We start from the raw sequence: 26,829 nt of genomic DNA on the forward strand, positions 1-26,829 counted from the left end.
TAGTAGCAAATTTTTTCCTTAATTTTTGATGAATGAAAATTTCTTTGAATTTCTTTTAGAAACTTGGGTGTGAACAGGTTAGATATAGTGATTCCTTTAGCTATTGCATCAGGAATTCAAATTGAGGTAGAGGAGTCCCTTTCTTTGATTTTCCATCTTATCTTGGGTTACGTTCCATATCATAATAAAACTAACATTGTCCAAAACATATAATTAAACATCTTCAAGTTTATCAATCAACCATAAAACATAATTCAAAATATAATTTTAAACATCTTCAATTATTATCTTCATTCTCTTGTAGATCAATAACATCATAGAAAATTGTAAAAAAACGGCCCTGACAAAAAAATAATTGGTCCGCCGAGAAAGCCTGTCTCGTCCCACCAAAACTCACGAATTAAGCGATGCGAGTTAGGTGAACCTTTTAAATTTGGTGGTTTCAAATTTTTAACTTAGTCCACTTTTTTTTAGCAGATTACGTGAGTCGGTCCGACAAATTTCGGCCTGTTCACCATCCCTAATTTCAGCTGTCAAAGATTTAAGGAAAATATTAAATCATAATTATATTTAATAATTTATTGTTAATTAATAGGAAAATGGTGTGTAAAGTGAGTGAGATAAACGCAATGTGGTGCAGTGTGTAAGAAGAAAAGTACAGCTTCCGGAGAGTCACAACTAACAACTAATAAGTTGTATGAGAGCGTGAGTCACGCGCTAAGTCGTCGTAGGAAGTGCAGTGGTGGAGGAAAACGCGTGTAAGAGAAGAAGAACAAGAAGAACAAGAGTAGAAGATAAAAATCAACGACGCGCGGTGAGGCGAATGCAGATTTCAGACTCAGAGAGCGAGTGAACTAAGAAAGCGAGTGGACCTTGACCCTCCCCAGTTTGTCTTCGATCCCATCCACAATTGTTTTTTTTCCCCAATTCCCAAACCCTAGCTTTCCCACTCGCGCTTTTCCCTCACTCGCCCTTCCTTCCGCCTTTTCAAACTCCATCTTCACCCGCCACTTCAAGGTTCTTTTTTATTCCTCTCTCTCTCTCTCTCTCTCTCTCTCTCTCATATTTTAATTTTTTGCTAAATTTTGTGGTAATTGTTTGTGAAAATGCTTCGAATGCTGCCAAAGTGAACGTAGTTGCTGAAATGCGTTGTGGTTCTAGCAATTCCAAGTCTAATAATGAGCTACTTGTAGTGTAAGAAAATAAGCTAAAATACAATTCTAGATGTTGGAACTCCAAATGTGGAGCTAGAAATCGCGTTCTGCTCAGCTTAATGGTCAAGAGTGGCTTTTTGCATAACTGTTCTGTTTCTAATGCCTTGTCGATTTGCAGCTCTTATTATAGATTGATCGCTCGCATACACACTGAATTTTGTATCATCTGTTTGAATTGAAAAGCTGTTCATTTTTTTTCTTTCCCCTCTTTTACTGAGGTATGAGTGTAAATTTTATACTGGATGACTAGTTTTGGAATTGTGCTGATAAGCTTTCTATCGTTGTATATTATGGTAACAAGGCAGTAATCAAAGTGTATTTTTGTGTTACAGGAGATATTCAGAACAGAGTGCATGATAGTTCAGTTTCAGTGAGTGAAATATGGTTGATGCTTTGAATGAAGTGCAACGCAGCGGCAATGCATTTGTTGTTCCTGCTAAGAGGGATGCTGTATTGTTTGAAGGAGACAAAGATTTAGAGCCACACAATGGGATTGAATTCGAATCTCATGAAGCAGCATATTCATTTTATCAGGAATATGCCAAATCAATGGGATTCACAACTTCGATCAAGAATAGCAGACGCTCAAAGAAAACAAAAGAATTTATTGATGCCAAATTTGCGTGCTCTCGGTATGGCGTTACACCTGAGTCTGACAGCGGGAGCAGTCGAAGACCCAGTGTAAAGAAGACAGATTGCAAAGCCTGCATGCATGTGAAAAGAAGGTCAGAAGGGAAGTGGATCATTCATGAATTTATAAAGGAACACAACCATGAACTCTTACCGGCTTTGGCATATCATTTTCGTATTCATAGGAATGTCAAGTTAGCTGAAAAGAATAATATTGATATTTTGCATGCTGTTAGTGAACGAACCAGAAAAATGTATGTTGAGATGTCTAGGCAGTCTGGTGGGTGTCGAAATACTGGATCCCTCTTGGGGGACGCAAATGATCAGTTTGACAGAGGCCGACAGTTGGCTTTGGATGAGGGAGATGCCCATTTCATACTGGAGTATTTTAAGCGCATCCAAAAGGAGAACCCCTATTTCTTCTATGCTATCGATTTAAATGAAGAGCAACGTTTAAGGAATCTATTCTGGGTTGATGCAAAAAGTAGGAACGATTATCTTAGCTTTAATGATGCAGTCTCATTTGATACCACTTACATCAAAAGCAATGATAAGTTACCATTTGCTCCTTTCATTGGGGTGAATCATCACTCTCAACCTATATTGCTTGGGTGTGCTTTGCTTGCAGATGAGACCAAGCCAACATTTGTCTGGTTAATGAAGACATGGCTTAGAGCGATGGGAGGGCAAGCTCCCAAAATTATAATTACCGATCAAGACAAAGCCTTGAAGACAGCAATTGAAGAAGTCTTCCCAAATGCGAGACATTGCTTTGCTCTTTGGCACATACTTGAAAGGATACCTGAAAATCTATCTTCTGTGATCAAGCAGTATAAGAACTTCTTGCGAAAGTTAAACAAGTGCATTTTTAAGTCATGGACTGATGAAGAGTTTGACATGAGATGGTGGAAAATGGTCACTAGATTTGAACTTCAAGATGATCTATGGTGTCAATCACTGTATGAAGATCGGAAAAAGTGGGTGCCAACTTATATGGGGGATACTTTTTTAGCTGGAATGTCTACACCTCAGCGTTCTGAAAGTATGAACTCTTTCTTTGACAAATACATACACAAGAAAATCACCCTTAAAGAGTTTGTGAAACAATATGGGTTAATCCTTCAGAATAGGTATGAAGAGGAGGCAATTGCAGATTTTGATACATTGCACAAGCAGCCAGCACTCAGATCTCCTTCACCTTGGGAAAAACAAATGTCAACGGTTTATACACATGCTATATTTAAGAAATTCCAAGTTGAAGTTTTGGGTGTAGCTGGCTGTCAATCTAGAACAGAGCCTGGTGATGGATCAATTACAAAGTTTATAGTTCAAGATTATGAGAAAGATGAAGAGTTTTTGGTTACATGGAATGAGTTGAGCTCAGATGTCTCTTGTTTCTGTCGATTGTTTGAATATAAAGGTATCCTTTGCAGGCATGCGTTAAGTGTTCTCCAACGTTGTGGTTGTTCAAGTGTTCCACCTCATTATGTTATGAAAAGATGGACGAAAGATGCCAAAAGTAGGGAACCCATGGCAGATAGGACTCAGAAAGTACAAACAAGGGTGCAGCGTTATAATGATTTGTGTAAACGTGCTATTGATTTGAGTGAAGAAGGATCACTGTCTGAAGAGAGCTATAGTGTTGTTTTCCGTACACTTGTTGATACCCTGAAGAACTGTGTATATGTAAATAATTCTAACAACAATGGTGCAGAAACTAGCAACAATTCTTTTTCCGTTCATGAAGCAGAAGAAAATCAGGGTACCCTTCAATTGAAAGCAAGTAAGAAGAGGGGCACTGCTAGGAAAAGAAAGGTCAGTTCTGTGTTCTATTATTGATCTACTTACATGTTAATTCGTCTTCATGCTTTGTAGCTTTTGGAAGGTCAGGACATCGATTTGAGAATCAATTCCATTATCTGTAGGTGCAGTCAGACCAGGAAGTTATGCTTGTTGACACACAAGATAGCCTGCAGCAAATGGTTTGTGCTATCTACTTTTCAGTTTGATCTGTTTCAGCTTTAACAAATACATACGGTGCATTTATTCTCTTGCGAATTGCAAGGCATTTCACGCGAATATCTGGTATATTTGATTAATTCTAGAAATAAGTGTATATGCTTTATATAACCTGTGCTATCATTCTTTTAGGATAATCTAAGCTCAGACACAATAACACTCAATGGATACTATGGTACCCAGCAGAGCATGCAAGGACTGGTATTTAACACTAAATTGATTAATAAATTACATTTTCTCGTATTTTAGGACATTAATTATTATTCTTTAATGTTGCAGCAGGTACGGTTGAACTTAATGGAGCCGCCTCATGATGGTTACTATGTCAATCAACAGAATATGCAAGGCTTGGTAAGTTATCCTAATCATGATGATAAGCTGCAGATACGATTATATGTTTACACAGATTGGAATATACAGTTATAAGTTGACATCTATATCCTTGTAGGGTCCCTTGAATTCTATGGCTCCTAGCCATGATGGGTTTTTTGGAGCTCAGCAAAGCATTCATGGGCTGGTAGAGTACTTCCTGTTTTATTTTTAATTTTCAATGAAATTGTTTGGAAGTTAATGACTAAACTAACTTTAACATGATAGCTTTTTGCTGATTTTTTTCATTGGTTCATGTAGGGAGGGCAACTGGAATTCCGCCCTGCTACTTCTTTCGGATATAGCCTTCAGGTTTGTTCATGGAATGTGCTATGTTCTAATATTTTGAAATTGGAATAACAAATTGTTTTTGGTTTTCACCGTCTGAACTACACAACCCTGAGTGCAGGATGAGCCTGATCCTCTGTTCCATGGCAGTAGTTCTAGAAATACTTAGAAGACTCTCTATGAATGTCATGTTTCTTTCTGCGCTGTTTATTTTCGGCAGCCACAATAATTGGGAAAGAATTCTTCTCCGCTTATCAAACTAAAGAGAATGTGGAGAATCAGTGGTAGTATGCTGGAGATCAAGAAATTCAGTTTTGCACAAGCAAGATGCAGAAATTGTCAGGTCCTGTAACTGGAACAGATACAAGGACGTGAATTTTCATGGTGGATACACAATTGGATCCCTTGGAGCAATTTACACATCAAGTATGTGATCTGCAGTGAAATTAATATATGGAGACTGACCAGATTTTGGGCTAAAAATCAAATGCCATCCGCAGCTCTTCTCTCAAGATTGTGTTAGTTGTCGTAATAATAGTTTATGTACAGTGGTTGAAATATTAGCATTAAAGGTTCTCTGTATACCCAAAAAACAAACAAGAAAAAGATGTTTTGAAAGTTCCAACGTGTTGTATAGTCAAACTTTTATTGAGAACAAAACTGGTTTGCACCCAGATGAAAAGCATGAATACAGATTGTGCCACAAAAGGGACAAACTTTTTCGTTAAACATAATCCCCAAGATAGCTGGTGGCATGGATAATTTCGAGCCATCTGTCGATCTGTCTTAAAAAACATTGTTGATATGAATCCAATACAAGCAGGAGCGAGATGAATACATGATGGGTTAATCCAATATTAGCAACTTTGTTAGGAGTAGTAGTTAAAATAAAATAAAAATAAAGAAATAAAGTATTAATATATTTTTAATTAAATTTTGACTTATTTTAATATAAATTTTCTGTCATGATTTTTTAACCTTAGATGAATACGTATTTTTATTGTGTATTCTACGAATATTTTGATATTATTTTAAGAAGGATGAGATATATCCTTACTTCCATTTAGTGGAGAACTGGAGATTGTATCTCTTTACTAGTGCAATGATCATTGCGATCCATAATTCTTCTTGAGAGATTCCCACTTACCATATCCACATTGTGACTTGTGAGTTCCTGTTGATGCTGCCTTTCGGGTATTTGGTCAAGCAATGCAACCCAGTCAATACTCAACATAGTTCCCAACTTACCACGTAACTATAATTAAGAGAGGGAATGAGGGATATGTTTGGTATAAATTTTTTTTGAATAAATTCAAAAACACCTCATATACAATTAACTGTTATTAGTATATAATTTGCGACTCGGCATTTACTATTTAGAGAAAAACCCAAATCAGCCCCTGACAATTATTTCGAAAGACAATGAGGTCCTTGACGAAAAAAAATCCCAATTCGGTCCTTGACAAAAAAAAAATCCAACCCGGCCCCTGACAATTATTTCGAAAGGATAACGAGATCCCTGTGCCAAAAAAAATTAATGTTATTTTTTTTGGCACAGGGGCTAATCAGTCCCAAAAAAAAATTATCAGGAGTCGGATTTGGTGTTTTTTTTTTTCTTAGGAGCCTTTGTCCTTTCGAAATAATTATTAGGGTCGGATGGGATATTCACTCTGCTATTTAGTATTAGAAGAGATATAAGGTGACATAATATTTCACGGCACTGATGTTGGTAAGTGAAAGTGTTGGGTGGGCCTGGGGCCGGGGGCCGGGGCCGGGGGCTGGAAGCTTGGTGGAAATTGTCTGCAAAGGGCTAAGGAGTGGGTCGGTGAGCCCCACAGAACGCGCCAAAGACTCTGTGTCTGACCCACAGTACTCTCTCTCACAACCAATGCGTGACTTTTTCTTTTTCCACTCTCTCTCTCTCTCTCTCTCTCTCTTTCTCTCCATTTCCATTTTGACTCTGACTTGTCCACTTTCTCTCTTCTTTAACTTTTGATTCACTCTTTCGCTCTTTCCATTCTCACGGATTTGCTCATACAGGAACAAGAGCGAAAAACCATGGCGTCCTTCACTCCCTTCTCACTATTATTTCTGCTGCTTCTCCAAAATCCCTTCCTATCTCTCTCATCCAACTCCGAAGGTATGTCATCTTCTGCTCCTCCTCCTCCTACTGCTTCATTTCTCAATTCTTTTGTTTTCTGTGTATGTCTCCTTATACATTCGGTGCTGAAGCTATGCAACGCATATTCTCTATTCACCGCTCTTTGATTGCTTGTTTTTGTTGCTTTCTATTTCTATTTCTATTTATTTATTCATGTTGAAAAGAGTTATAAATATTCTTTGTTCTGTTCCTGGCTAGCAAACAGAGTTTAGGTAGGGTTTCCATAACTTGAATTAGTCCAAAAATTGTATGTGTTGAGAAGAAGAAGAATGATTGATTTGATGTTTGTTATGGTTATTGTTGTTGTTGCTTGTAGGGAATGCACTGCATGCTCTGAGAAGCAGGCTTTCTGACCCAAACAACGTGCTTCAGAGCTGGGACCCAACCCTGGTTAATCCCTGTACTTGGTTCCATGTTACCTGTGACTCCAACAATCACGTTATTCGCTTGTACGTTTTTTCTTTTTTAATTGGAGTCATTGGGTTTGGGCTCTTTGGCTTTTTTCCTAACCAGCTTTTGTGTGATCCTTGAAATTTCAGAGACTTGGGCAATTCTAACATTTCTGGAACTCTGGGCCCAGAACTTGGCCAGTTACACCATCTCCAGTACCTGTATGTGGAATGGCTTATGGCTTATGCTCTTCCCTTACCTAATATAAGAGTTTAATTTTTTATGCAGTCACAATTATGACCATTTATACTTACAATAGAAAAAAGTTATTTTTACATGGAGAAGATTCGCGTGTAGTTGTCTTCATGTGAAGTTGCTAGTTGAGAATTGTTAGATGATTTGACATGTTTGATTAAACTATTATTTATTAGTTCTCAACTAACAACTTTATATGAAGACAACTGCATGTGAATTTCTACCCTTTTTACATATGTGACATTATATGATTGGATGCACGTCAAAACTAAATTCTATTAATATAGCACCTTCTTTAGTCATTTAGCACTGTACATATTTTTATTGATTACTATATTCTTTGGCTTAGAAGTTGCCTTGTCAAATCTCAGGGAACTCTATAGGAATGAATTATCAGGAAAGATTCCTGAGGAACTTGGCAAGTTGAAGAAACTTATTAGCATGGATTTGTATGGTAACAAATTGGAGGGGAGAATCCCAAAGTCATTTGGCAAGTTGAAGTCACTTAAATTCCTGTAAGATTTGCCATTTTGTTATTGAGTTAGATCTCGGAGTTTATAAATGGCTTCCAGTTATGCTCATTCCTTTTGTGTTGATAAATTAGGCGGCTAAATGATAACAAGTTGTCAGGAACAATACCAAGAGAACTCACTCATCTTAAGAATCTCAAAATCTTGTAAGTTTCTTTTCATCTCCTGTTCTTTGTTGGGAGTGTGAAGGAAAGGAGATAATTTGAGATTCTGTGTTACTGTTATGTTACCCTAGTTTATTTCTGTACTTCTAAAACCAGCTAATTTGATATTCCGATGTTACAGTGATGTCTCTAATAATGACCTCTGTGGAACAATACCAGTAGATGGCAACTTCGGATCTTTCCCAATGGAAAGGTAAAACTACATATTCCGAATTTTGAATTGTTATATGTCATGATGCACTGATAATTTATATCCATGTCCATTTCTACTGTTTGATTTACAATTTGTTGCTCCTATAACTGTTTCAGCTTTGAGAACAACAGACTTAATGGTCCTGAGCTGAAAGGACTAGTTCCCTATGATTTTGGATGCTGAAGCAAGATAGAATTGGCAAACCCTCATCATAAACTGCAATTCTCAATCTTCAATGAAGAGGCTAACTATCAGAAATGTATGCTTGACCAGAGAATGTATCAAAGAATGTCATAGTTGCATGTTGAACTTTATATCTAATTAGATGAATGTACCACTGTCTCTAGTTGCAACTATCATAGCATAGTTTTATGCCAAGAATGTTATAAAAAATATCAACATACTAAATTGTTTTAAACCCCTAATTTTACACAAATTTTGCATAAGTAGATAGTATAAGTGAAGCTTAATAAAAAATCTACGTGTTTTGTATCCAAAAAGAATAAATCTGTTTTAGATAATTCGGAAGATACATATTGTGCAGGCAAAGGATAGAACATATGAATATTCCTCAAGATACTCTTATGAATGGAGGTGTTGCATTAGTTGCAAGAAAACGCCAGCGTTTTAGATTTATTTAATAAAAAGTACAAATCAATTTTTTCGGCATATACAACCATATATATATATATATATATATATTTTGGTTTTGACCACTTGTTGCTATCATGTGCTAGCGGGAGCTTTTGAAAATCATAAAATAAGAATTTCCTAAACAAATGAAACCGGTATTAGGGTTGAACTTCAAAATCAACAAACTACATTCTATATCATAACCTTTTATCTATTATATATGATAAAAAAAGAGGAATTTAATATCCAAGTTTCTTTTAATTATATCGTTTATTATATATAATTTATAAAAATTTATATTATTATTTAAATGATTTAAATCTATAACTTTTTGTTCATATTTAGATTTGTTCTTTTTTATTTATTACATATATTTGATAAATAAAAAATTAGTTTAAAATTTTAAATACACTTATTCTTATAAATCAAGATTTATCTAGATGGTGAAGATACATGATGCAATAATGCAATATACATACCGCAAAATCTAATTCAACTTTGGCAACCTTGTTGAACAGTTTATCACTTTGCCAACGTGTTAGGCTACAATGCACGTGGCACAAAGACACCGGCCTAAGTTTCGGTAGTCAGATACGTGTTTTACAATTTATGTATATCCTGTTTTTAAAATATTTTAAGTATTTCTGTCCAATTCATATTGTCATAGATTAATACCGTGGATTATTTTTTATTATTTAAAATTAAATTTTTAAAACTCAAAAAATCTTCTTTGTTTGAATTAATTTTTCTCTCTTTTTATGGTTACTAATGTAACACCATATGAAAAAAAAAAACAGAACAAAAACTTAATATTTAATGACAACTTTTATAAATAAAGTTTATAAAAAGAACAAGAAAATGAGAGTTTTCTTAATTATTTATACTTAAATTTCATAATGTAACCCACAAGCTCAAATTTCTAAAATTTTAATAATTTCTAATTATATATAAACTCATGATTTTATTATAACCATTAATTCACAAAAATAAAGGTACTAAAGGAATTTCTATAGAAAAATTATTTCCCGCGAAGAGTTCAGTCTTATTATACTCCCCCCCCCCCCCCTTATTTTTATGTGTTGTATGATTAATATTGACGTGGAGTCTGTCGACCAAAAAAATTATTAATGTGAAAAAAGAGCATATACCCACAAAATATTAAAAAAAAGTCGAATCAAATTAAATAATAAAAGTTAAAATAATATTATTTATAATTAATTTTTGTTAATATTAAATTAATTTAATTAAATATAATTAATAAAAATATTTAGACATATAACATTATTCTAAATAAAAAGAGTCAAGGAGAGTAAAAGGCCAACCAAATATGTATGAAGCAACAAACTTGAAACAAAAAGAGATTTTCATATTTTGTCAAAAAGATGATACTTTTAATAAAATAAAATAAAATAAAATGAAGAAAGCGAGTACGTTAGCAAATTAGAATCGAAGGGGATGTTGGGGTTTAAAGCCGCAACTTCACATTTCTGTTTCTGACATCATACGACGGAGGAGTCACCAATCTTCCCGAATACTAGGAAGTCCCAGAAGCCTCAAAGCCCAAAGCATCAAACTTTCTTCGTTCTTCTTCTTCTCCAAAGCCTAAAACTCAAATTTACTCTCCAAAATTAAGAGGCAAAAATGAGTGCCGCTTTGTTGAAGAACCCCGCTAGGATTCCCTATGCTTTGATGCAGAGGCGCTTCATTGCTCCAACGAGAGCTCCTTCTTCTCCTTTTCCTTTTCTCTGCAAGAACTTGCAGTCCAGGCCTTATCTTCAGCTGCTGAAACCCAGAGAATATAAGATATCCCCATATTTGTTCTCTTCATCTTTTTGTTCTTCATCATCTTCTACAACTGCTACAACTGCATCGGCTTCACTTGCCAAGTTTGGCTTTGTGGGTTGGTATTTGGGGATGGTCAAGTCCTGGCCCATTCTCACCAAAAGTGTTACTTCTGCTCTCATTTACATCGCTGCTGATTTATCTGCTCAGGTATCATATCAACCTTTCTTATGCTTCTTTTTTTAATGGACCCGTGAATTCTATTGGCAAGGAACAAGATTCGGTTCAGTTCAAAGTTTTGGACTTGTTGCTTTGCTTTTATTATAAAACTTGATTTTCATTTTTGGGGGTAATGAAAGCATGTAGCTTTTAGTTTTGGTTACAGAAATATTTGTGGTTAAATGTTGATCCCTTCCTCGCCAAGTTTATGAAATTTCTAGTGATGCTTTGTCTTGTGTTGAGGATGATCTTATGTGCAATCGTATGGTAACTGTTTTTTGACCTAGAGGCTATGGCTTCCAATATCGTGGACAGTGTTTCTAGGTTGGTGGGTTAAGGTTGTATATGTCTTTCCCTTGTTGAATGTTCATAATTCGATTGGACGGAACTATAGATTACTAGATTGCCCTAATGACATGGGGACTTCTGCAATTCCTTAGGTATGAAGCTAAGATTTTGTAAGACTTGGCTTATTATTGAGAATTTTCCATTTGTTTTTGCATGATGTATGGAATCAAAGAAGATGGCTTAGGGTTTTAATGTGTCTCTCTTTGTAGTTTACATTTTTGCTATAGCGCCCACTAGGTTTGTTTTGTTACTTTGTCCAAGAGGTGTTTTAGATTATGCTAAAGTTTAGTTATGCAAATGAACATGGTATATTTAGACATTGCTAAACAAGTTAAAACATGAAGAAAGCTGGTAAAACATAAGTGAGAGACTTATGACAAGAAGGAACACAACCCAGAAGCTTAATGGCTTAAACCAGGAGGAGGAAATCAAAATAGAGCCCAAAAGCTAGAACCTATAGATTGAATCATGTGATACAAGCATACGATTCAGAGTCATTTACTGTTGAAAGTCATACCTGAATTTCTGGCACTATGATCATATGACATGGGTAACCTTCTTGAGCCTTCACTCACTCCCAAATTCTGCCAAAAAGTACATTACTTCACATTCCTGTGCAGTTTTGTAGCCTTATTGATTCTACTATATGGATATTGTCAACACATAGTATTTGGTATTAAACTTCATGAACTTCTGTTGTCTCTGTCATACTAACATAGTATTTGGTATTAAATTTCTTTAGACTATAGTGCGGCAATCACAAGATTCTTATGATTTCGTAAGGACTTTACGCATGGCAGGATATGGCATGATCATTTTAGGACCAACACTCCATTTCTGGTTCAATTTTGTGTCAAAGCTTTTCCCAAAAAGGGATCTTTTGTCTACATTGAAGAAGATGGTCATGGGCCAGACAATTTACGGACCTGCAATGACTATTGTCTTCTTCTCCTTGAATGCTCGATTGCAGGGTATGAGCAATCCTTCTAGCATATACTCTATCACACTGTTTCTTCTGTATAATCTGTTTTGTGAATATGATGTGCTAAACAGTTTAACTTGGTTGGCAGGTGAAAGTAGCACAGAGATTGCTGCACGTTTAAAGCGTGATTTTCTTCCTACATTCTTAAGTGGAGTTATGTACTGGCCATTTTGTGATTTTATTACATTTAGATTCGTTCCAGTCCATTTACAGGTATGTGTGTAATTCTCATCTCAGAATATCAATGACATGTACAATTATCAATGATAGCTCTGAATATATCCATGATATTTTTTTGTGATGCTAACTCATGATTTTCCGCCTGGATTCATTTTGACAGCCACTCGTCACTAACTCATTTTCTTACTTGTGGACCATTTATATGACCTACATGGCAAGCCTAGAGAAAGCAAAGACAGCATCCTGATCAACAGTGTCAATTCTGTTTCATCTTCGAGACTTTGACTCACTGTAGAGAGTTTATATGGAAGCTGTGGCATACAAGTCAAATCTTTTTGGTTTCGGCCGGGAATTTTGATCTCACATCTTCCATAATTATAGAATATAGTTATAACCAGGATATTAAGTTTCATCAATTCTTTTAAGCCCTGTTTTTCTCTCTGTTTTGGTTGTATAAGTCAGTTTCTTAAATGAGTAGACCAAGCAGATGCTCTATAAAGTTATATTATTGAAGACATTCTTTTTCTTACTTCAGGCCATTTTTAGCCATGTTTTCAAGCATTGTCTTCACTTTATTATTTGTTACTTACATAGCACTATGCTGCAGAAATTTCCTCGTATGACTTGACTTCTGCAGAAATTCAAGATCAAGTCATAACTCTGTCAACTAAAATATTGTTGACCTCCACAACTGAGATTAGCCGTTTAGCACTCTGAATGCGATGCTTTTTTGCTTCAATGAATAACAGGTGAACTAAAATAGAGATGATAAAAGATGAAAAAAAACTAAGAACTGGATATCATTGAAAATTCTGTTGCACTCTTGAAACAATTAACCTAATCCTATGTAGAAAGTACACATTTTTGTATAAACATGACTACAACCAAACAATGACCAATCTTAATAACTAAATTACTATAGCTTATTCAGATTTGGCAAATTGTGCGACTTCAGGCCTAGACAAAATTGCTAAGTTATGTCAGCTGAAGAAAACAATTCAACATTCTAACCATTCAACAAATCTTGGCAACTAACTCCTCCCTGTTGATTTCATCTACTAGCAAATTTCTGATCTATTGATAACAAAGGCTTCATTCTTCAGAAGCACGTATGGAAATCCTCTCAAGCTGCATCGGCCAATCTGGTCCAAGAACTTGCGGATTTAGCTCCATCGCAAGACAAAAATCTAAGATTGATGCTTTGGCCAATCTAGGTGCTGTTTGCATGTACCTTCTTGGTAGCATTCCGTTTGAATTAATCAGCTGTCGACTCGGCAGCCTTATTTGCTCGTTTCCAACTCTTGACCCAGCTAAAACCAGGGAGGATTCAATCAACCTCTTCATATATGAATCCAATGCATTATTCAAAAGATTTACACAATCCACTGTCACAGTTAAACCTTCCTTCTCCAACTTCTGCTCTAACCTTCTCCTCAAAGATCTCGTGTCGGGGAGATCTCCCATGCTGTGACAGGTCTCGGGATAATATTTACTACATAAAGATACATTTGATGCAAGCTTCCGATTGCAACCTAAATTCATGGATATACCAAGGGGTGCTGTAACTGGGCTCCTGCTTTGGATGCTGGGGCTTCCAGCCGTTTGTCTAACTTCTTCTCCATCTTCAACAGAAACAGGAGCTCTACTGTCAAGGGAATTCAGTTCAGTTGCACTCTGCTGCTCTTGTGTCTTGAAGGCAAATTCATCAGATGCCAGACTTTGTTGCTTGCCAAGAGAATTTTGGCGGGCTTTGAACTTGAGATCTTGTGCAGCTAACCGGGATAATGCATCCCCTGATGGTGTTAGTATAGAGCTGCTTTGCCTCCCATTAGAAACTTCCACACTGGAAACACTTCCCAGTCTGGCAGAACCTCTCGGCTTCGGCGGCGGCGGGAATTTGGCAAGACAAGCATTCTTGAGAATTGCCCTAATGAACTGGTTGTGAAGAGGGATGTTTTCCCTCCCAATGACCATGATGCAAACCCTGTCGAACTCTGATTTGCTGATCTTTGAACTGAACAATCTTCTGAGTTGATCAAAGTACTTGTCAGCTCTCTGATGACCAACCCTCCGGCCAAGTAGTGCCTTCAGCTCCAAAGTGTCGATTCGAGTGTACTTCCTTTTGGATATCGTCATGTCACCCAGTCTTCTCAGAATCATAGGATTAGAGTATCCAGCACAATCCAAGTAATCCAAAAACAAAAGCTTTCTTAAACCCTAGTTCCCAAACGGTGTCATCATCTGCAATTCACCACATTCTCAATCAGAAACCAACAGCCATAGACAAAATCAATATCAAATCCACGAAGTGGCCATCGATTAGAATTACAATTGGCGATAGAGACAGCAGAACATGCATTGAGGTGAAATCAAAGATTGAACACCCCAAGGGTACCGAGGCAATAAGATAAAGTAAAGAACAAAAATTGGAAGGAATGAAGGATCAATTACGAAAGAGGAGAGGGGAGGGAGGTGAGATTGAGAAGAAAGTTGGGAAATTGAATAGAAGCTAGGGCAGGAAAAGAGAGTTACCAGAGTTGACTATGAAGTTGAGTTGGCCCAAATTGGTGTATTGGCGGGTGGAAGAAAGGTCAAAGGGGGGTGGAAGAGACCAAACAGAAGAGAGGTTGAGATTGGAACATTACATGATTCCCAATCCCTAACCCCCAATCCTCTCACTTTTTCTTTCTTCGGCTTCACAAATCACAACTCAAACATGCTTCGGACCGGTTTCTTTCCTTCCTTTCTCTATCACTGTCCCAGGCAAAATGGAGGTAACACAAAAATAAAACTTCACTTAATTTTAAATTTAATTAGAATTAACTTTTTTTACTCATATCAATTTTTTTTCTAATTTAAATTTCTAAATTTAAAAAATATTAAATTAAAAAAAATTAAAGTTAAATAGTTAGTTAATATTAATTAAAAATTAATTATTTTATATTTATTCTTAATTTTAATGTAAATTCACACAAACATTTATGTTATCTATATTATTGAGGTAATTATGTACACAGGTAAAACTACTAATTTAAATTAGTCTAACAATTAGTTTATTAATCAATTTAAATAAGTGCTGAAGTTTAAATTTTGTCTTATGTATGTAGTTATTAGTTGCAGTAAATTTTTAAATAAAAATTTTTTTTTTTGGTGACTTAGAATTAAATTAAAGTGTTTATGTTAATATAAAATTAAATAACTGAATGAAGATAGATATAAAAGCAAAACGAATATGAAACCTAAAAATCCAATGGGTTGGCCAAAGGAAAGTTAAGTCCGATTTTAGCTATTGAGATTCGTAAGTTGCATTGTTTTTAGTATCTAAGGTAGTGTTTGGTGGAGAGATAGAGATTGAAAGACTGAGACCGAGAGACAAAGACAGAAATAAATCTTAGTATTTTATTTGGTGCAAAGTGGGAGATAGAAATTAAAACAAGAATGAAACTCTAATTTAATTTGTACAAAAGGTAAAATTAGAATTAATTAATTAAAATGAGGGTATTTTAGGTATAAAATATTATTAAAGTTTCAGTCTCTGTTTCTAAAAATTTCAGTCCCCTGTGTCCTCACTTTTTGGAGGTACTGAAATACTGAAATTTTAGGGACAAAGACAAAAATGTTAATACCAATCTCTGAACCAACAAACATGATACTGAGTCTCAATCTCTATCTCAGTACCTCAAAACAAACACTACCTAAGATTTTAATTGCTCTAATTTAATCTCTTATATTCAAAAAAGTGTATCACTTTAGTCTCATGCTCAGTTTACATCGCCGGAACAATAACACCGTGAGTGACATGACATTACCAATGGTTAGTTGAGCTGGTGAATAAGTAAAATTGCACCAATTTAGTCATTTTCCTCATTATAAGTTTATAACCTAAATGGCTAAACCAAAAAACATGTCGTCTTCTTCATATATGTGCATCTGTTTTTTATACCGTCCCAAAGTTCTTCCATCTCCTCATCACCTCCTCTTACTCTCTGCAAACTTTCGTGGCCTTTCCACTCCTACTTCATCTTTCACACGCTCTCCTCTCAAACTCAAACTCTCCTAACACCATCACCATCCATAACCACAACAATAGTACTAGCAGCAGCTATGCTTTCAAATTGTACTAGCTTTTTCTCCTTCTTCTTCCGTCACCTTGCCTTTCTCAGCTCCCACACATGGCATGGGTGGTCCCGCTTTCTCTCCCACCTCACCTCTGCTAGGTACCTCCATTACCTGCCCCTAAACTCGGAACCTTCATGCGCGCGCCTTGAGTTGTCGCTCGATTTCATTGTCAGGGTATCACTTGCTTCGCTTTTGTCATTGATAGACCCAACCTCCTGTGGTTTGTTTTGTGTTTTCTTTCATTCCCAATCCAACTATTTTATTTTGATTATTGACAAGTGTTGAATTGAATTGAATTGAATTAAATGGTTGTATGATTAATAACTCATTTAACAACATCAAAAACAGATACACATACACGAAGACAATCCAAAATAAGATCTAGAAGTGGATATTAAAAAAGTTCTCATCAGGTGTCTACCCAACATTCGTTAGAACAATAGTAATATTACCACTCTTAGCCTTCTATGACTGATCTGCTTTTTTTCTAACTGTTGTCCCGTCTTCAATTTATTTGTGCTAACAACAACTCAAAATGTATTCCATTTAAACTACACCAAATACATCATGCTAAATGTTTTATCCAAAAAGATGTTTACCTGACAGATTATTATTATTATTAGGAAGAAGAAGAAAAGGATGTTCTTTGGTTTATGTTATAAACGGGGAAAGAACTGAACTGGTGTAATTACATTAGCCATTAACAAAGGGTAAGCCACGTCACTCGCTCCAGTGATGGAAAATGGACATAGGACTAACATAGTGCATTTTTTAAAATTTAGAAAATTAAATTAGAGTAATTAAAATCTTAAGGATTTAATAAGTGCAACTCGTGAATTTGGATTAAAATGGGGCTTAACTCACCAAATTATCTTCAACGTAATTTGTTTTTGGATATATGATACTTTTTTAGCTTTGGAATTGTTGAATTCAGTAAGAAAAAAAATAATAAATAGTCTCTGAATTTTTATTCTAAAAATAAATAAGTCTTTTACTAAATTTAATTACAAATAAATTTTTTATCTTTTATAAATAAGAAACATAAAAAAATTTTAAAATCCAAACCAACGCTAGAGAGACTTATACGTCCCCTATCTACAAAGGTCAAAGAATTGGTTTGACACTTTTTTTCAGGTCAGTTTCAAGGAAACTCTAGCGTGGGCCTATTTTCATGGTGGGCTTTAGTTGCAAGTTTCAGGGCTTTTTATCTTCGTCACTGGCGACCCATCAACTGAAAAAAAAAAACGGAAACCCTAATTTTAGGTTGAGAGCTATAAAGTGGCATGAGCAGCTTCCTCTTCATTCTCATTCTGCAGCTACCTATTTCACCTTTGGATCCAGCGAACCACCGTAGCAGAAGCAGAAGAAGCAATAGCCATGGGTCACTCCAACGTTTGGAACTCTCACCCCAAGAACTACGGTCCTGGTTCTCGCACCTGGTATTCTTCTTCATCCTCTTCACTTCTAATCTCTCTAATGTTCTAACCTTGTTATATTCCTTTTGTGCTTTAAACCTTGTCTATTTATCTTGGATCCTGCGAATTATCATGTTCTATGGCACAGTCTCTGCTGAGTTTTTCAGTTATATGTCTCTTATTTGTATGGATTATGTGATAGTGATTGCAAATTAGGTGCGTATGATTTAGGGTTTATGACTATAGGTTTGAGATTCTTCATATTGAATAATCATGACATTTACCCTACGTTAAGGATCTAATAGGTCCCTTCCCCCTTTCTACAATTCTAGCTTGTATTGTTGCTGCGTAAGCTTGTGAGATTTACACGAAAAGAAATTGTGTGCTGTTGAATAGAAATTTGTTGGGTGCATATGTGGTGTAGACGTGTAGTTTGTTAATTAGCCAACTTTAATCAACTTTTTTTAATTATAAAATTATTTTAACCCCTTTTTTAGGAGATTTTAGGGTTTAAAATTAAGAATGTAGAATTTAGGATCAGAAAAGTTGACTGATACTCTCCGAAAGGAAAGTTGACTTTCTAGTGTAACTCTTATCTGATGCAGTTTGATTTTGTTGATAGAGCTTTGCTGACAGTTTTTTTTTTTTTTTAACTTTTTTGTCAGCCGTGTGTGTGGAAACCCCCATGGATTGATCAGGAAGTATGGGCTCATGTGCTGCAGGCAGTGCTTCCGCAGCAACGCTAAGGAAATCGGATTCATCAAGGTAAACTGAGCTTGCTTCTCTCAGTTGTTGCCTTTGCCCTAATCCAATTTGCCGAATTGGTTGCTTGCCTTTGTTTTGTTATGCTATGACTTGTGTGTGTGAGTTATGTGTAATGTCTTGATTCTCATTCCAATTCTTTTTCTTGTTGCAGTACCGCTGAAGGGTTGCATGGTTGGTCAGATGCCCACCATACTATTTTAGCTTTTTGCATTAGGGATTATGTGAGAATCTTAAAGGAGTTGTTTATGGCAAACTAGTTTATTATCAGAACTGGAGCAGTGGAACTATGAATATTTTATTTTAATATCAATTGTTTTTGACTGTCTGGTATACACCACCTTTTGTTTGATGCATTAATCTTCCTTCGTGCTGTGGGAATTGGATTCTATTCTTAATGGTTATTGCTTACACGATTGAAAACAAGTTTAAACTGATAATGAGGAGGCATTATTATATCAGGTGGGAAAAAAGTTGGGACGCTATAGTTTTATTCGCTGCATAAGTTTATTTGTCTTCTAATTTCATCTTTGAATTAAATGTGATATTACCCACGGTAATGTCTTGTAAATTGACTATCATTTATTGAATGCTGGGCGCTGGGGATTGAGATTTAGATAAACATAAATCTTTAGATAAAAATAGTAAAATTAAATTGTATAAAAGGCAAAAGCTGGAATTCTACATTATTTGAGCAACTCGAGTATTCTCAAATTCTAGCCTCAGGAATTCACTTTGAGGTTGGAGCTATGTTTTTTTAATTTAGATGGAGTTTTCACTATGGTTGTCAAAAAGAGAAAAGGAAAGAAAAGAAAAGAACTTCTTATGCTCCAATGAAAAAAAAAAGATGGTGAGCGATGATTGTGTTTATAGAACTATCGTGAATTTTCACCTTTATAAAACCATTTTTAAACGACTGTTACCTTAATAAAAAAACCGTTTCTAAAACCAAACATAAAGATTTTGCTAATAACAGGTCAATTGTCAATGCTTTTAATATATAAAATATATATTAAAAATTTAAAATTTCCAATTTTAAAATAGAGCGCCATGATCCAGGCTCCACCCTATATATATATAGTAAGTCTAAAAATTCGAAAAGTAAGTGTTAAGAGTAACTAAAGCTGTCTTTATATTTCTCTTCAAATTCATTGATTTTGGTCCCTTCTCCTCCAAACTCCAACTCATAAACACACCAAAATCAACAACAAATAGAAAATGGAATTCTCTTTCGATTTAATGCAATGAACTCCATATAATGTTTACTGACGCACTTACATTTGTAAGTTGGATATGAATGGAACTAGACACAAACATTGAAAACAAACTGAAAACAAGTGAAGGTGGTGGCTGCGACCCACATTGAAAAGAAAACAAACTGAAAGCACAAAAACACTGCTCATGTTTACCTGCTTTTACCCTTTATTAGTATGTTGTACCAAACACTTTGCTCCTCTTCTCTAAATTATTCCCTTCCTCTCCAAGTTATTTCAACTTCATCTTTTCCTTCCAATTATTATTCTCATGCATGAACCACTCACCTGCCATTCTCCATTTCATTTTTTTATATCTCGTCTTATCCACCTTTTTCCTATCACCATCCATGTGTCGTCCAGACAAGGATTCAGCAAATCAAACATGTCCTTCGTATTGTTACCTACCATTACTAAATTAGACATTACAAACGTCCTCCCGTTTCTTTTAACCAATACTCCGATCCATTAGGGTAATAACATACAATGGACTCTAATAAATAATAAATTATTAAATAAATAAATTACTCTTAAAGTTTTTTATGTTGGAAAATATAGATTCAAATTATGCTCAAGTCACCTTATTGTTAAAAGATTATAAGCACAACGCATGAATTTTCACTAAGAATATATCGTTACACAAGTAAGCTGTCATTTTCGGGATATCTTTTTCTCACAAGAAAACAAGAATCATACACTACAATTATTCAACTTTCCACACAAGTTTATATATACTGGTATGAAAATTACAGGCCCAGAAATTCACTGCATGAAATGCTATAGCTTTAAAAATGAGTAAAAATGGTTAATATTCAGAGAAAAAGTAAATGTGTAATTGTAAGCAACGATACAAGAGAATAATCCATTACACAAGTAAGCTGTCATTTTCGGTATCCCTTTATTCTTTACAAGAATCCTTCTTGTAACTATTTTATATAAAGTGATCTATTCACTGAAGTTTATGCTGTGATGAGATGCTAATTAATGGTCAAGGAATTTACTGCACAAGATACTATGGCTTTAAGATAAGAATAGAAGAGGAACAAATAAAGGCTCCTTCCAATGGCTTCCTGATTTTGTGGTAAGCTATGCATAATATTTTACTTCCATTTTTATCCATCCAAAATATCTCGGGCTAACACTCCAGGAATTAAACAGAGAAGTAACGACTACGTTGATTGCAACAAAAATTAAGCCATCCAGAACATAATGAAGTAAGGTTATTATAAAGAGTAAAAAAGAAAAATAAAATGTTTTTAAGTCTGGATACAATAATAAAACATAAAGAAGTATTAGGAGGCCAGCAGATTTTGTTATTTGTAACCATCAATTAGCCATTATTAGTATTTTTAATAGTGTGAGATTACATCTAATAGTGTAGGATTATCCACTTTTTTTTATTGGTTAAGTGCTGACCAAATTTTAATAAAAGTACTGGTCCCTAAACTTTCTCTAAAATATATATACCGACTTAAACGTTGGAATACTTTTATAAGTAAGCAAGTCGCCCATGTAGCGATGATTTAGAGTATACGAATGAATGAAATACCAAAATATGTAATGTTCGTACCTTTTATGGAGGAGCTTGTGAGGACAATCTGCAAAGAAATTTCGATGTCTAAATCATAGTGATTTTGGGTGATAATAATGAACAAAATCTTACATTTTCTTTTTCTCTCTGTTACATCTTTTCGATATAACAGTTATTAGGTATTTACTGTTTTTAATGTATGCTTTTAATATCATGATTTGGCAGTTTCCTGAGTTAACGACTTCATGAATCTTGATGACATACCTTTTAGTTTTTACGTAAAAACTCAGGTGAAGTCGACTTCTTCACGTGAAGTTGATATCTAAGAGTCGTTGGATGAAAATTTATTCAAATCAGTCAAATCATTTAATAGCTCTCAGGTATCAATTTCACCTGAAGTCGACTGCAGCTAAGTTTTCACCTAGTTTTTATTGAGCTTATAACGTGATATTCTTATTTAATCATATTCTTGGTATATTAATTTTGTGTAGAACATGTACAAAGTGACGTAAGCCAGGCAAGAAGAAGAAGATGATGATGTTTTGTGTGTTCTTTGAGTACTCAAAAGCTTTTAGCTCAACAAATGAAAAATCAAGGATCTTGAATCTTTGGCTTCAAGGATCATTAACCCAAAAGTAATATATTATAATAACTTCATTTTGGAATTTGGAGCATGCAGAATAGCATTAGCCGCCAATATAATACGGTCACCAACCTTGTTGTATATTCCACATTTTTCTCTTGATAAATAAACAATTAATAATCACACACTTTTTTCTTTCTCTTTCTTTATTATTTTCATTTCTGGGCTTGTGGGGTTGCGGTGGAAAGGTGAAGCAACGTTGGAAAGCTATGGGACAGAAGCAAAATATTATTCTTAATTAATAATACAATATTATCTTCTGTTATTATATATATGTCTATGTCTATAATCACTTCCGAAGCAAACTAATCAAACCCCCATATCTTTTAAGTGGGTGTTTACTTTTTAACCGATTATTCCATTGAGTGTGGCTTAAGTCACATGCCTTCAAAGATTGTGCACTTTCTCATCATTTTTTTTTATATATTTGCCATGGATGAGTGATCCATTATTAAGTAGGGCTATCATCACAGGACACAGATCATAGATTTATCTATTTAGAGTAAAGTATCGTTTTTGTCCCCAACGTTTGGGGTAAATCCTATTTGTGTCCCTAACGTTTAAATCGTTCTATTTGTATCCCTAACGTTTGTAAAAGTGATTTAATGTTATTCTACCATCAATTGCACATGAACGCTTTAGTTTGAGTTTTAAAAATCTCTTCTTCAAGTTAGAATATAAATGTTTGGTATAGAATCGATGATCTATTCCAAAAAATAGCTCATCAAAAGTTGAAACTAATTCCTACAACATTTACATAATTCACTTTTCTAGGGACATAATTGAATCTAAACATAAATAGTAGGTATAATATTAAAATCGAACACATCCAAGTGAGACCTAATTAAGGATGAATGCATCCAAGTGATAATAATTGAGAATAATTGATAGTAGGATAACATTGAATCACTTTTATAAATGTTAGGGATATAAATAGTACGATTTAAACGTTAGGGATACAAATAGAACTTACCGCAAACATTAGGGACAAAAACGATACTTTACTCTATCTATTTATAATTATGGATCAGTGATTTTAAAGCTAATATATTATTATTTGGCAATCACTAATCAGCAATCTGATTATGCAAATAACCAACTGGCTAAAGAGTAATCACTCTCCTTCCCTTTTGAGGTAACTAGTTATAGTGGATAATCATGTTTGCATTAACTAATTATGGGAAAATAAAAAGAATTCAATTAATTGAACCCAAAATCATAAATTTCTCTCAGGTTCTTTCAGATAGTAAGATCAAGACTAATTGGACAGAGTTGTTGCTAGGCCTCACAAAATTTCTGATGTAATTATATGCTGTCATACTCATATAACATTATCACAACCTATATGGCACATTTTTTGACATAGACAAAATGAAAGGCATTTCATAATTTGCTTTCAATACAGTTCTTTGATTGCTTCTCTAAGGTGCTCAACTGTATCTCATTTTGGTTTTCAACTACTTTATAAAGTCATCCCACGTCAAATTACTTGTATATTTCTGAATAATATTCAATTTGATGTTTGCTTCATGAAGATATACAATTATTTATCCTTGAAATAGCAGGAAATTTAAAATAATTATACAGAATTATATCTCCAATTATGGTGAGATATGATCTCATTCGAGTATCTTGTAACTTAATTATGCTTCTCAGAAAGTGCATTTAGATCGATAAGATGTCTTAGGCCTAATTGAGAATACTGAACTGTAACACATTATTGTTGTGTTTTGTCAAAGTTTAATTGTATATATTTATTTTGAGTTAAGCCCTATTTTGGTCTATGAGATTGGTGAATTGCACTGATTTGGTTCCTAACTTTTCAATTGCAACAATTTGGTCTTCCAGATAAAAAAAGTGCACCACTATAGTCCCTCCTCAATGCCGTTATTGAGATAGCTCAAGTCTTGCTATGTTGAGTTCCTGCGACGGAAGATATATAAGGGACTACATTTGTATACTTTTTTGAATCTGAAGGACCAAATTGTAACAATTAAAAAGTCAGGAATCAAATCAGTACAACTCGCTAATTTCAGAGACCAAAGTAGGATTTAACTCTATTTATTTTCTTTGTATTTGAGCAAAAACATTGTTGGATTAAAGTTAGTAAGAGAAACAGAATATTAAGGAATCATACATATATAAATTGAAGTGGCTAAAAGGCTAGACCTAGATGGCGTTTGTTTTTAGATACTCGAACTGACGTTGGAAGACTGACACGCAGTATTATGTTTAGTGATGGAATTAAAATTTTAGTTTTAGAATTTAAAATTTTAATTTTTTTTAGTAACTCTAGAAAGTGAGGACACAATCACATAGAAAATAGAGAATTGAAATTTTTACAAACGAAAACTGAAATAATAATAATATTTTTTCTAAAAAATATCATCATTTAACTTTTCAAATTTTAAATCTATCATTTAATTTCTATATTTATATTAAATTAAATATAATACTGAGACATAATCCGGTATAACTCACTCTCCGTCTCCATTCGAAACACAGGAGGATGCTGATATGAAGAAATGAGATGGATGCGTTCAAAGGGTGCAATGAGTGGGTGTAGAGGGACAGGGACATATAGCTAGAAAGAGATGTGGCATCTTAATCTGCAGGTTAATAATAATCAAATTGATTATAGCTTAGCTTGCAAAAATCACTATTAGCCCTTTATTTGGTTGATTATGTCTAAGCCTTTATGGCCCAAAATAAATTCATTGATGGCATCAACCACTGTATCTGCTTTAGAGCTCCTTTCATGAAGGGGTTAGCTCATTCATCTCTTTCTCTCTCTCTCACAAATCTCTCTGTTTATTATATATAATAATACACACATTATTAATTACTATTACTAATTTTATACATATGCAATATACACACGTGAAAGTAAGACCCATCACTTTCTTGTATTATTGTTTTATGAAAATCAAACACTCTGCTGCTTATACGGCAAAATTAATATTTCACACCAACATGAAAGAGACAGCCTCATAGCTGAAATGTAATAAAAATTACACATTTTTTCACTGCGTTTTTAATTCGGTAAATCAAAAATTAATGCGCTGCGAAATTGAGTTTTGTTCAGAGGGTGTTCGCAGTGCGGTTTGGTTCGGTTTTAAGAAAAAAAGTCATCCGATTTGAAGGCTTAATTTATGTGCGGTGCCGTTTGGATTGGATGAACATTTTTTGGAAATCCAATTCGATCCGATTACAAGCGGTTTGGATTTGTGATTTTTTAAATAAAAAAATTAAATACATATAACAAGTCTCAACATCAAATTTTAAATAACCAACAATGGCATAACAAGTTTTAACAATATCTTAAAAAGCCAACGATAACATAACAATAAAAATAAAATTATAGGTTAGTTAAAATAAATAAATAAATAAATAATATTTTGAAAATAAAATATTTATTAAATAATAATAATACATGAATAATAGAAAAATGTATAACAAATTGAACATGTTATAAGTAATTAAGTATAATTGTAAATATAATAATAAAATAATAATATTATAACATATTGTGCGGTTTGGATTAAATTGGATCAGCTATGAAAATCTGATCAAATCCAGCGGTTTGCAAAAAATAAAATCTAATCAAATCCGAATTAGTGCGGTTTTAATTGGTTTTTGGTTTGGATTGGATTGGATAAGCAGTTAGATCGGTTTGAATTTTAATACCTATACAAAGAACAATAGATTATTGCATACATAATACGAAATTCAAACTTTCTGATTTTAAATGAACAAATAAACTTAGTTAAATCTTATTTTTTTTTTATTAGATAAAATCGATGGTATAGATATCGTTTTGATAATGGGATATAAATTATATACTTGAGTTAAATCTCGTGATTATTCAAATTTAGCAAATAATTTCTTTTATGCTTAGGAAAGAAGGAATTTTTGTTTTTCACTCCATGAGCATATCCACCAAGACTAGTACTAATTTTATTTAGGTATTAAGCTATGTATAAAGTCAATGCCCCTGCCTCAAGTAATGGAACAGTTAAAGGTAATTAAGAAGGAAACTAATGGAAACAAGCTACTAAAAATTGGAAATGATGCTGTGTGTTTACACAAAAATATATGAAAATTTGCTTCTTTTCTTTTCTCTCTTTCTATTTTTTCCCTCCCTTACTTTTAATTCTAGAAAGGTATCATTTATTGCTATGGCTTAGTTGAAGACTTGAAGGGAACAACATTATTACATTAATGTTGTATTTGGTAAGATGAAGAAATAGATAACAAATATCTACTAATGTATTTAAGCATCTAAATATGTGTTCAATTTGATTTAGTTATTTTCCCTCCCAAATCTCTTCCCCCACCAGGCAACCAAATAATGTACGACATGCCAATCTAGCTACTAACATAATTAATATTTCCAAGAAAATAAGATTGATGTAATATCGGTTAACAAAAGGGATTGGACTAGTAAACCTTATGCAACTAATCCATGAAGACTCCATTAAATTGGTCACGGTTTCTGAAATAAATATTTTGTACTGGAAAAAGGGAACCAGCTAATGCTAATTAAGGCACTAACAAGGTGTTTAGATTTTCCCTTTTTTAACTTTATATAACAATGTAGGTAACTTGATAAGAAAAAGAATATTAAAAATTCAACTCTTCCAAGTAACATAAACTTGTTTATCATTCATTCCTTCCAAGTAAAAAGGTAGCGAGAAATTTAATTCACATCTGAGAAACTATATAGAGGATAGAATAAAAAAAAGAGGT

At 34.1% G+C, this 26,829-nt stretch overlaps 5 protein-coding genes across 9 annotated transcripts; 4 read left to right on the forward strand and 1 right to left on the reverse strand.

Annotated features, from left to right (window-relative positions):
* The first annotated feature begins 608 nt into the window (after positions 1-608).
* Positions 609-5,249, forward strand: FAR1 (FRS (FAR1 Related Sequences) transcription factor family). 5 transcript variants are annotated; one of them, XM_088498269.1, is made up of 9 exons: positions 804-1,017; positions 1,333-1,432; positions 1,547-3,659; positions 3,770-3,826; positions 3,996-4,064; positions 4,143-4,214; positions 4,312-4,380; positions 4,494-4,544; positions 4,642-5,249. In XM_088498269.1, exons 3-9 carry the CDS (start codon positions 1,596-1,598, stop codon positions 4,687-4,689), a joined length of 2,430 nt encoding a protein of 809 aa, XP_088354395.1. In that variant the 5' UTR covers positions 804-1,017; positions 1,333-1,432; positions 1,547-1,595; the 3' UTR covers positions 4,690-5,249. The 5 variants fall into 5 exon arrangements, with proteins under 5 accessions (XP_088354394.1, XP_088354396.1, XP_016176177.1 ...); XM_088498268.1 differs by lacking the exon at positions 1,333-1,432 and having other exon boundaries at positions 609-1,017; XM_088498270.1 differs by lacking the exon at positions 1,333-1,432 and having other exon boundaries at positions 642-1,017; positions 3,776-3,826.
* Positions 5,250-6,386: 1,137 nt separating this feature from the next.
* On the forward strand, positions 6,387-8,631 carry LOC107618808 (leucine-rich repeat protein 2). The gene is made up of 7 exons (XM_016320973.3): positions 6,387-6,660; positions 6,998-7,130; positions 7,221-7,292; positions 7,698-7,841; positions 7,931-8,002; positions 8,142-8,213; positions 8,330-8,631. Exons 1-7 carry the CDS (start codon positions 6,579-6,581, stop codon positions 8,394-8,396), a joined length of 642 nt encoding a protein of 213 aa, XP_016176459.1. The 5' UTR covers positions 6,387-6,578; the 3' UTR covers positions 8,397-8,631.
* Positions 8,632-10,203: 1,572 nt separating this feature from the next.
* LOC107619414 (uncharacterized) lies at positions 10,204-12,886 on the forward strand. Its single transcript, XM_016321699.3, has 4 exons — positions 10,204-10,838; positions 11,938-12,166; positions 12,266-12,390; positions 12,518-12,886. The coding sequence occupies exons 1-4, from the start codon at positions 10,488-10,490 to the stop codon at positions 12,602-12,604; spliced, it is 792 nt and encodes a 263-aa protein (XP_016177185.1). The 5' UTR covers positions 10,204-10,487; the 3' UTR covers positions 12,605-12,886.
* A 247-nt stretch (positions 12,887-13,133) lies between these two features.
* LOC107619181 (uncharacterized) lies at positions 13,134-15,148 on the reverse strand. The gene is made up of 2 exons (XM_016321423.3): positions 14,890-15,148; positions 13,134-14,598 (listed from the first exon to the last, which is right to left on the reverse strand). The coding sequence occupies exon 2, from the start codon at positions 14,515-14,517 to the stop codon at positions 13,450-13,452; it is 1,068 nt and encodes a 355-aa protein (XP_016176909.1). The 5' UTR covers positions 14,518-14,598; positions 14,890-15,148; the 3' UTR covers positions 13,134-13,449.
* Positions 15,149-17,725: 2,577 nt separating this feature from the next.
* On the forward strand, positions 17,726-18,988 carry LOC107619297 (small ribosomal subunit protein uS14z/uS14y/uS14x). The gene is made up of 3 exons (XM_016321555.3): positions 17,726-17,915; positions 18,557-18,656; positions 18,808-18,988. The coding sequence occupies exons 1-3, from the start codon at positions 17,854-17,856 to the stop codon at positions 18,814-18,816; spliced, it is 171 nt and encodes a 56-aa protein (XP_016177041.1). The 5' UTR covers positions 17,726-17,853; the 3' UTR covers positions 18,817-18,988.
* Positions 18,989-26,829: the final 7,841 nt, after the last annotated feature.

The sequence above is a fragment of the Arachis ipaensis genome, chromosome B9 (genome assembly GCF_059453495.1).
Source record: "Arachis ipaensis isolate K30076 ecotype BB chromosome B9, ASM5945349v1, whole genome shotgun sequence".
Taxonomy (NCBI): domain Eukaryota; kingdom Viridiplantae; phylum Streptophyta; class Magnoliopsida; order Fabales; family Fabaceae; genus Arachis; species Arachis ipaensis.

Bases quoted from the DNA above. Each gene is read 5' to 3' on its own strand.
- FAR1 (XM_088498268.1), top strand. From the start codon at position 1,596: ATGGTTGATGCTTTGAATGAAGTGCAACGCAGCGGCAATGCATTTGTT. The intron at 3,660-3,769 runs GTCAGTTCTGTG...CATTATCTGTAG, and splicing joins GCACTGCTAGGAAAAGAAAG to GTGCAGTCAGACCAGGAAGT. The intron at 4,545-4,641 runs GTTTGTTCATGG...CCCTGAGTGCAG, and splicing joins CTTTCGGATATAGCCTTCAG to GATGAGCCTGATCCTCTGTT.
- LOC107618808 (XM_016320973.3), top strand. From the start codon at position 6,579: ATGGCGTCCTTCACTCCCTTCTCACTATTATTTCTGCTGCTTCTCCAA. The intron at 6,661-6,997 runs GTATGTCATCTT...TGTTGCTTGTAG, and splicing joins TCTCTCATCCAACTCCGAAG to GGAATGCACTGCATGCTCTG. The intron at 7,293-7,697 runs GTATGTGGAATG...GTCAAATCTCAG, and splicing joins TTACACCATCTCCAGTACCT to GGAACTCTATAGGAATGAAT.
- LOC107619414 (XM_016321699.3), top strand. From the start codon at position 10,488: ATGAGTGCCGCTTTGTTGAAGAACCCCGCTAGGATTCCCTATGCTTTG. The intron at 12,167-12,265 runs GTATGAGCAATC...CTTGGTTGGCAG, and splicing joins CTTGAATGCTCGATTGCAGG to GTGAAAGTAGCACAGAGATT. The intron at 12,391-12,517 runs GTATGTGTGTAA...TCATTTTGACAG, and splicing joins TCGTTCCAGTCCATTTACAG to CCACTCGTCACTAACTCATT.
- LOC107619181 (XM_016321423.3), bottom strand. From the start codon at position 14,517: ATGATTCTGAGAAGACTGGGTGACATGACGATATCCAAAAGGAAGTAC.
- LOC107619297 (XM_016321555.3), top strand. From the start codon at position 17,854: ATGGGTCACTCCAACGTTTGGAACTCTCACCCCAAGAACTACGGTCCT. The intron at 17,916-18,556 runs GTATTCTTCTTC...CTTTTTTGTCAG, and splicing joins GGTCCTGGTTCTCGCACCTG to CCGTGTGTGTGGAAACCCCC.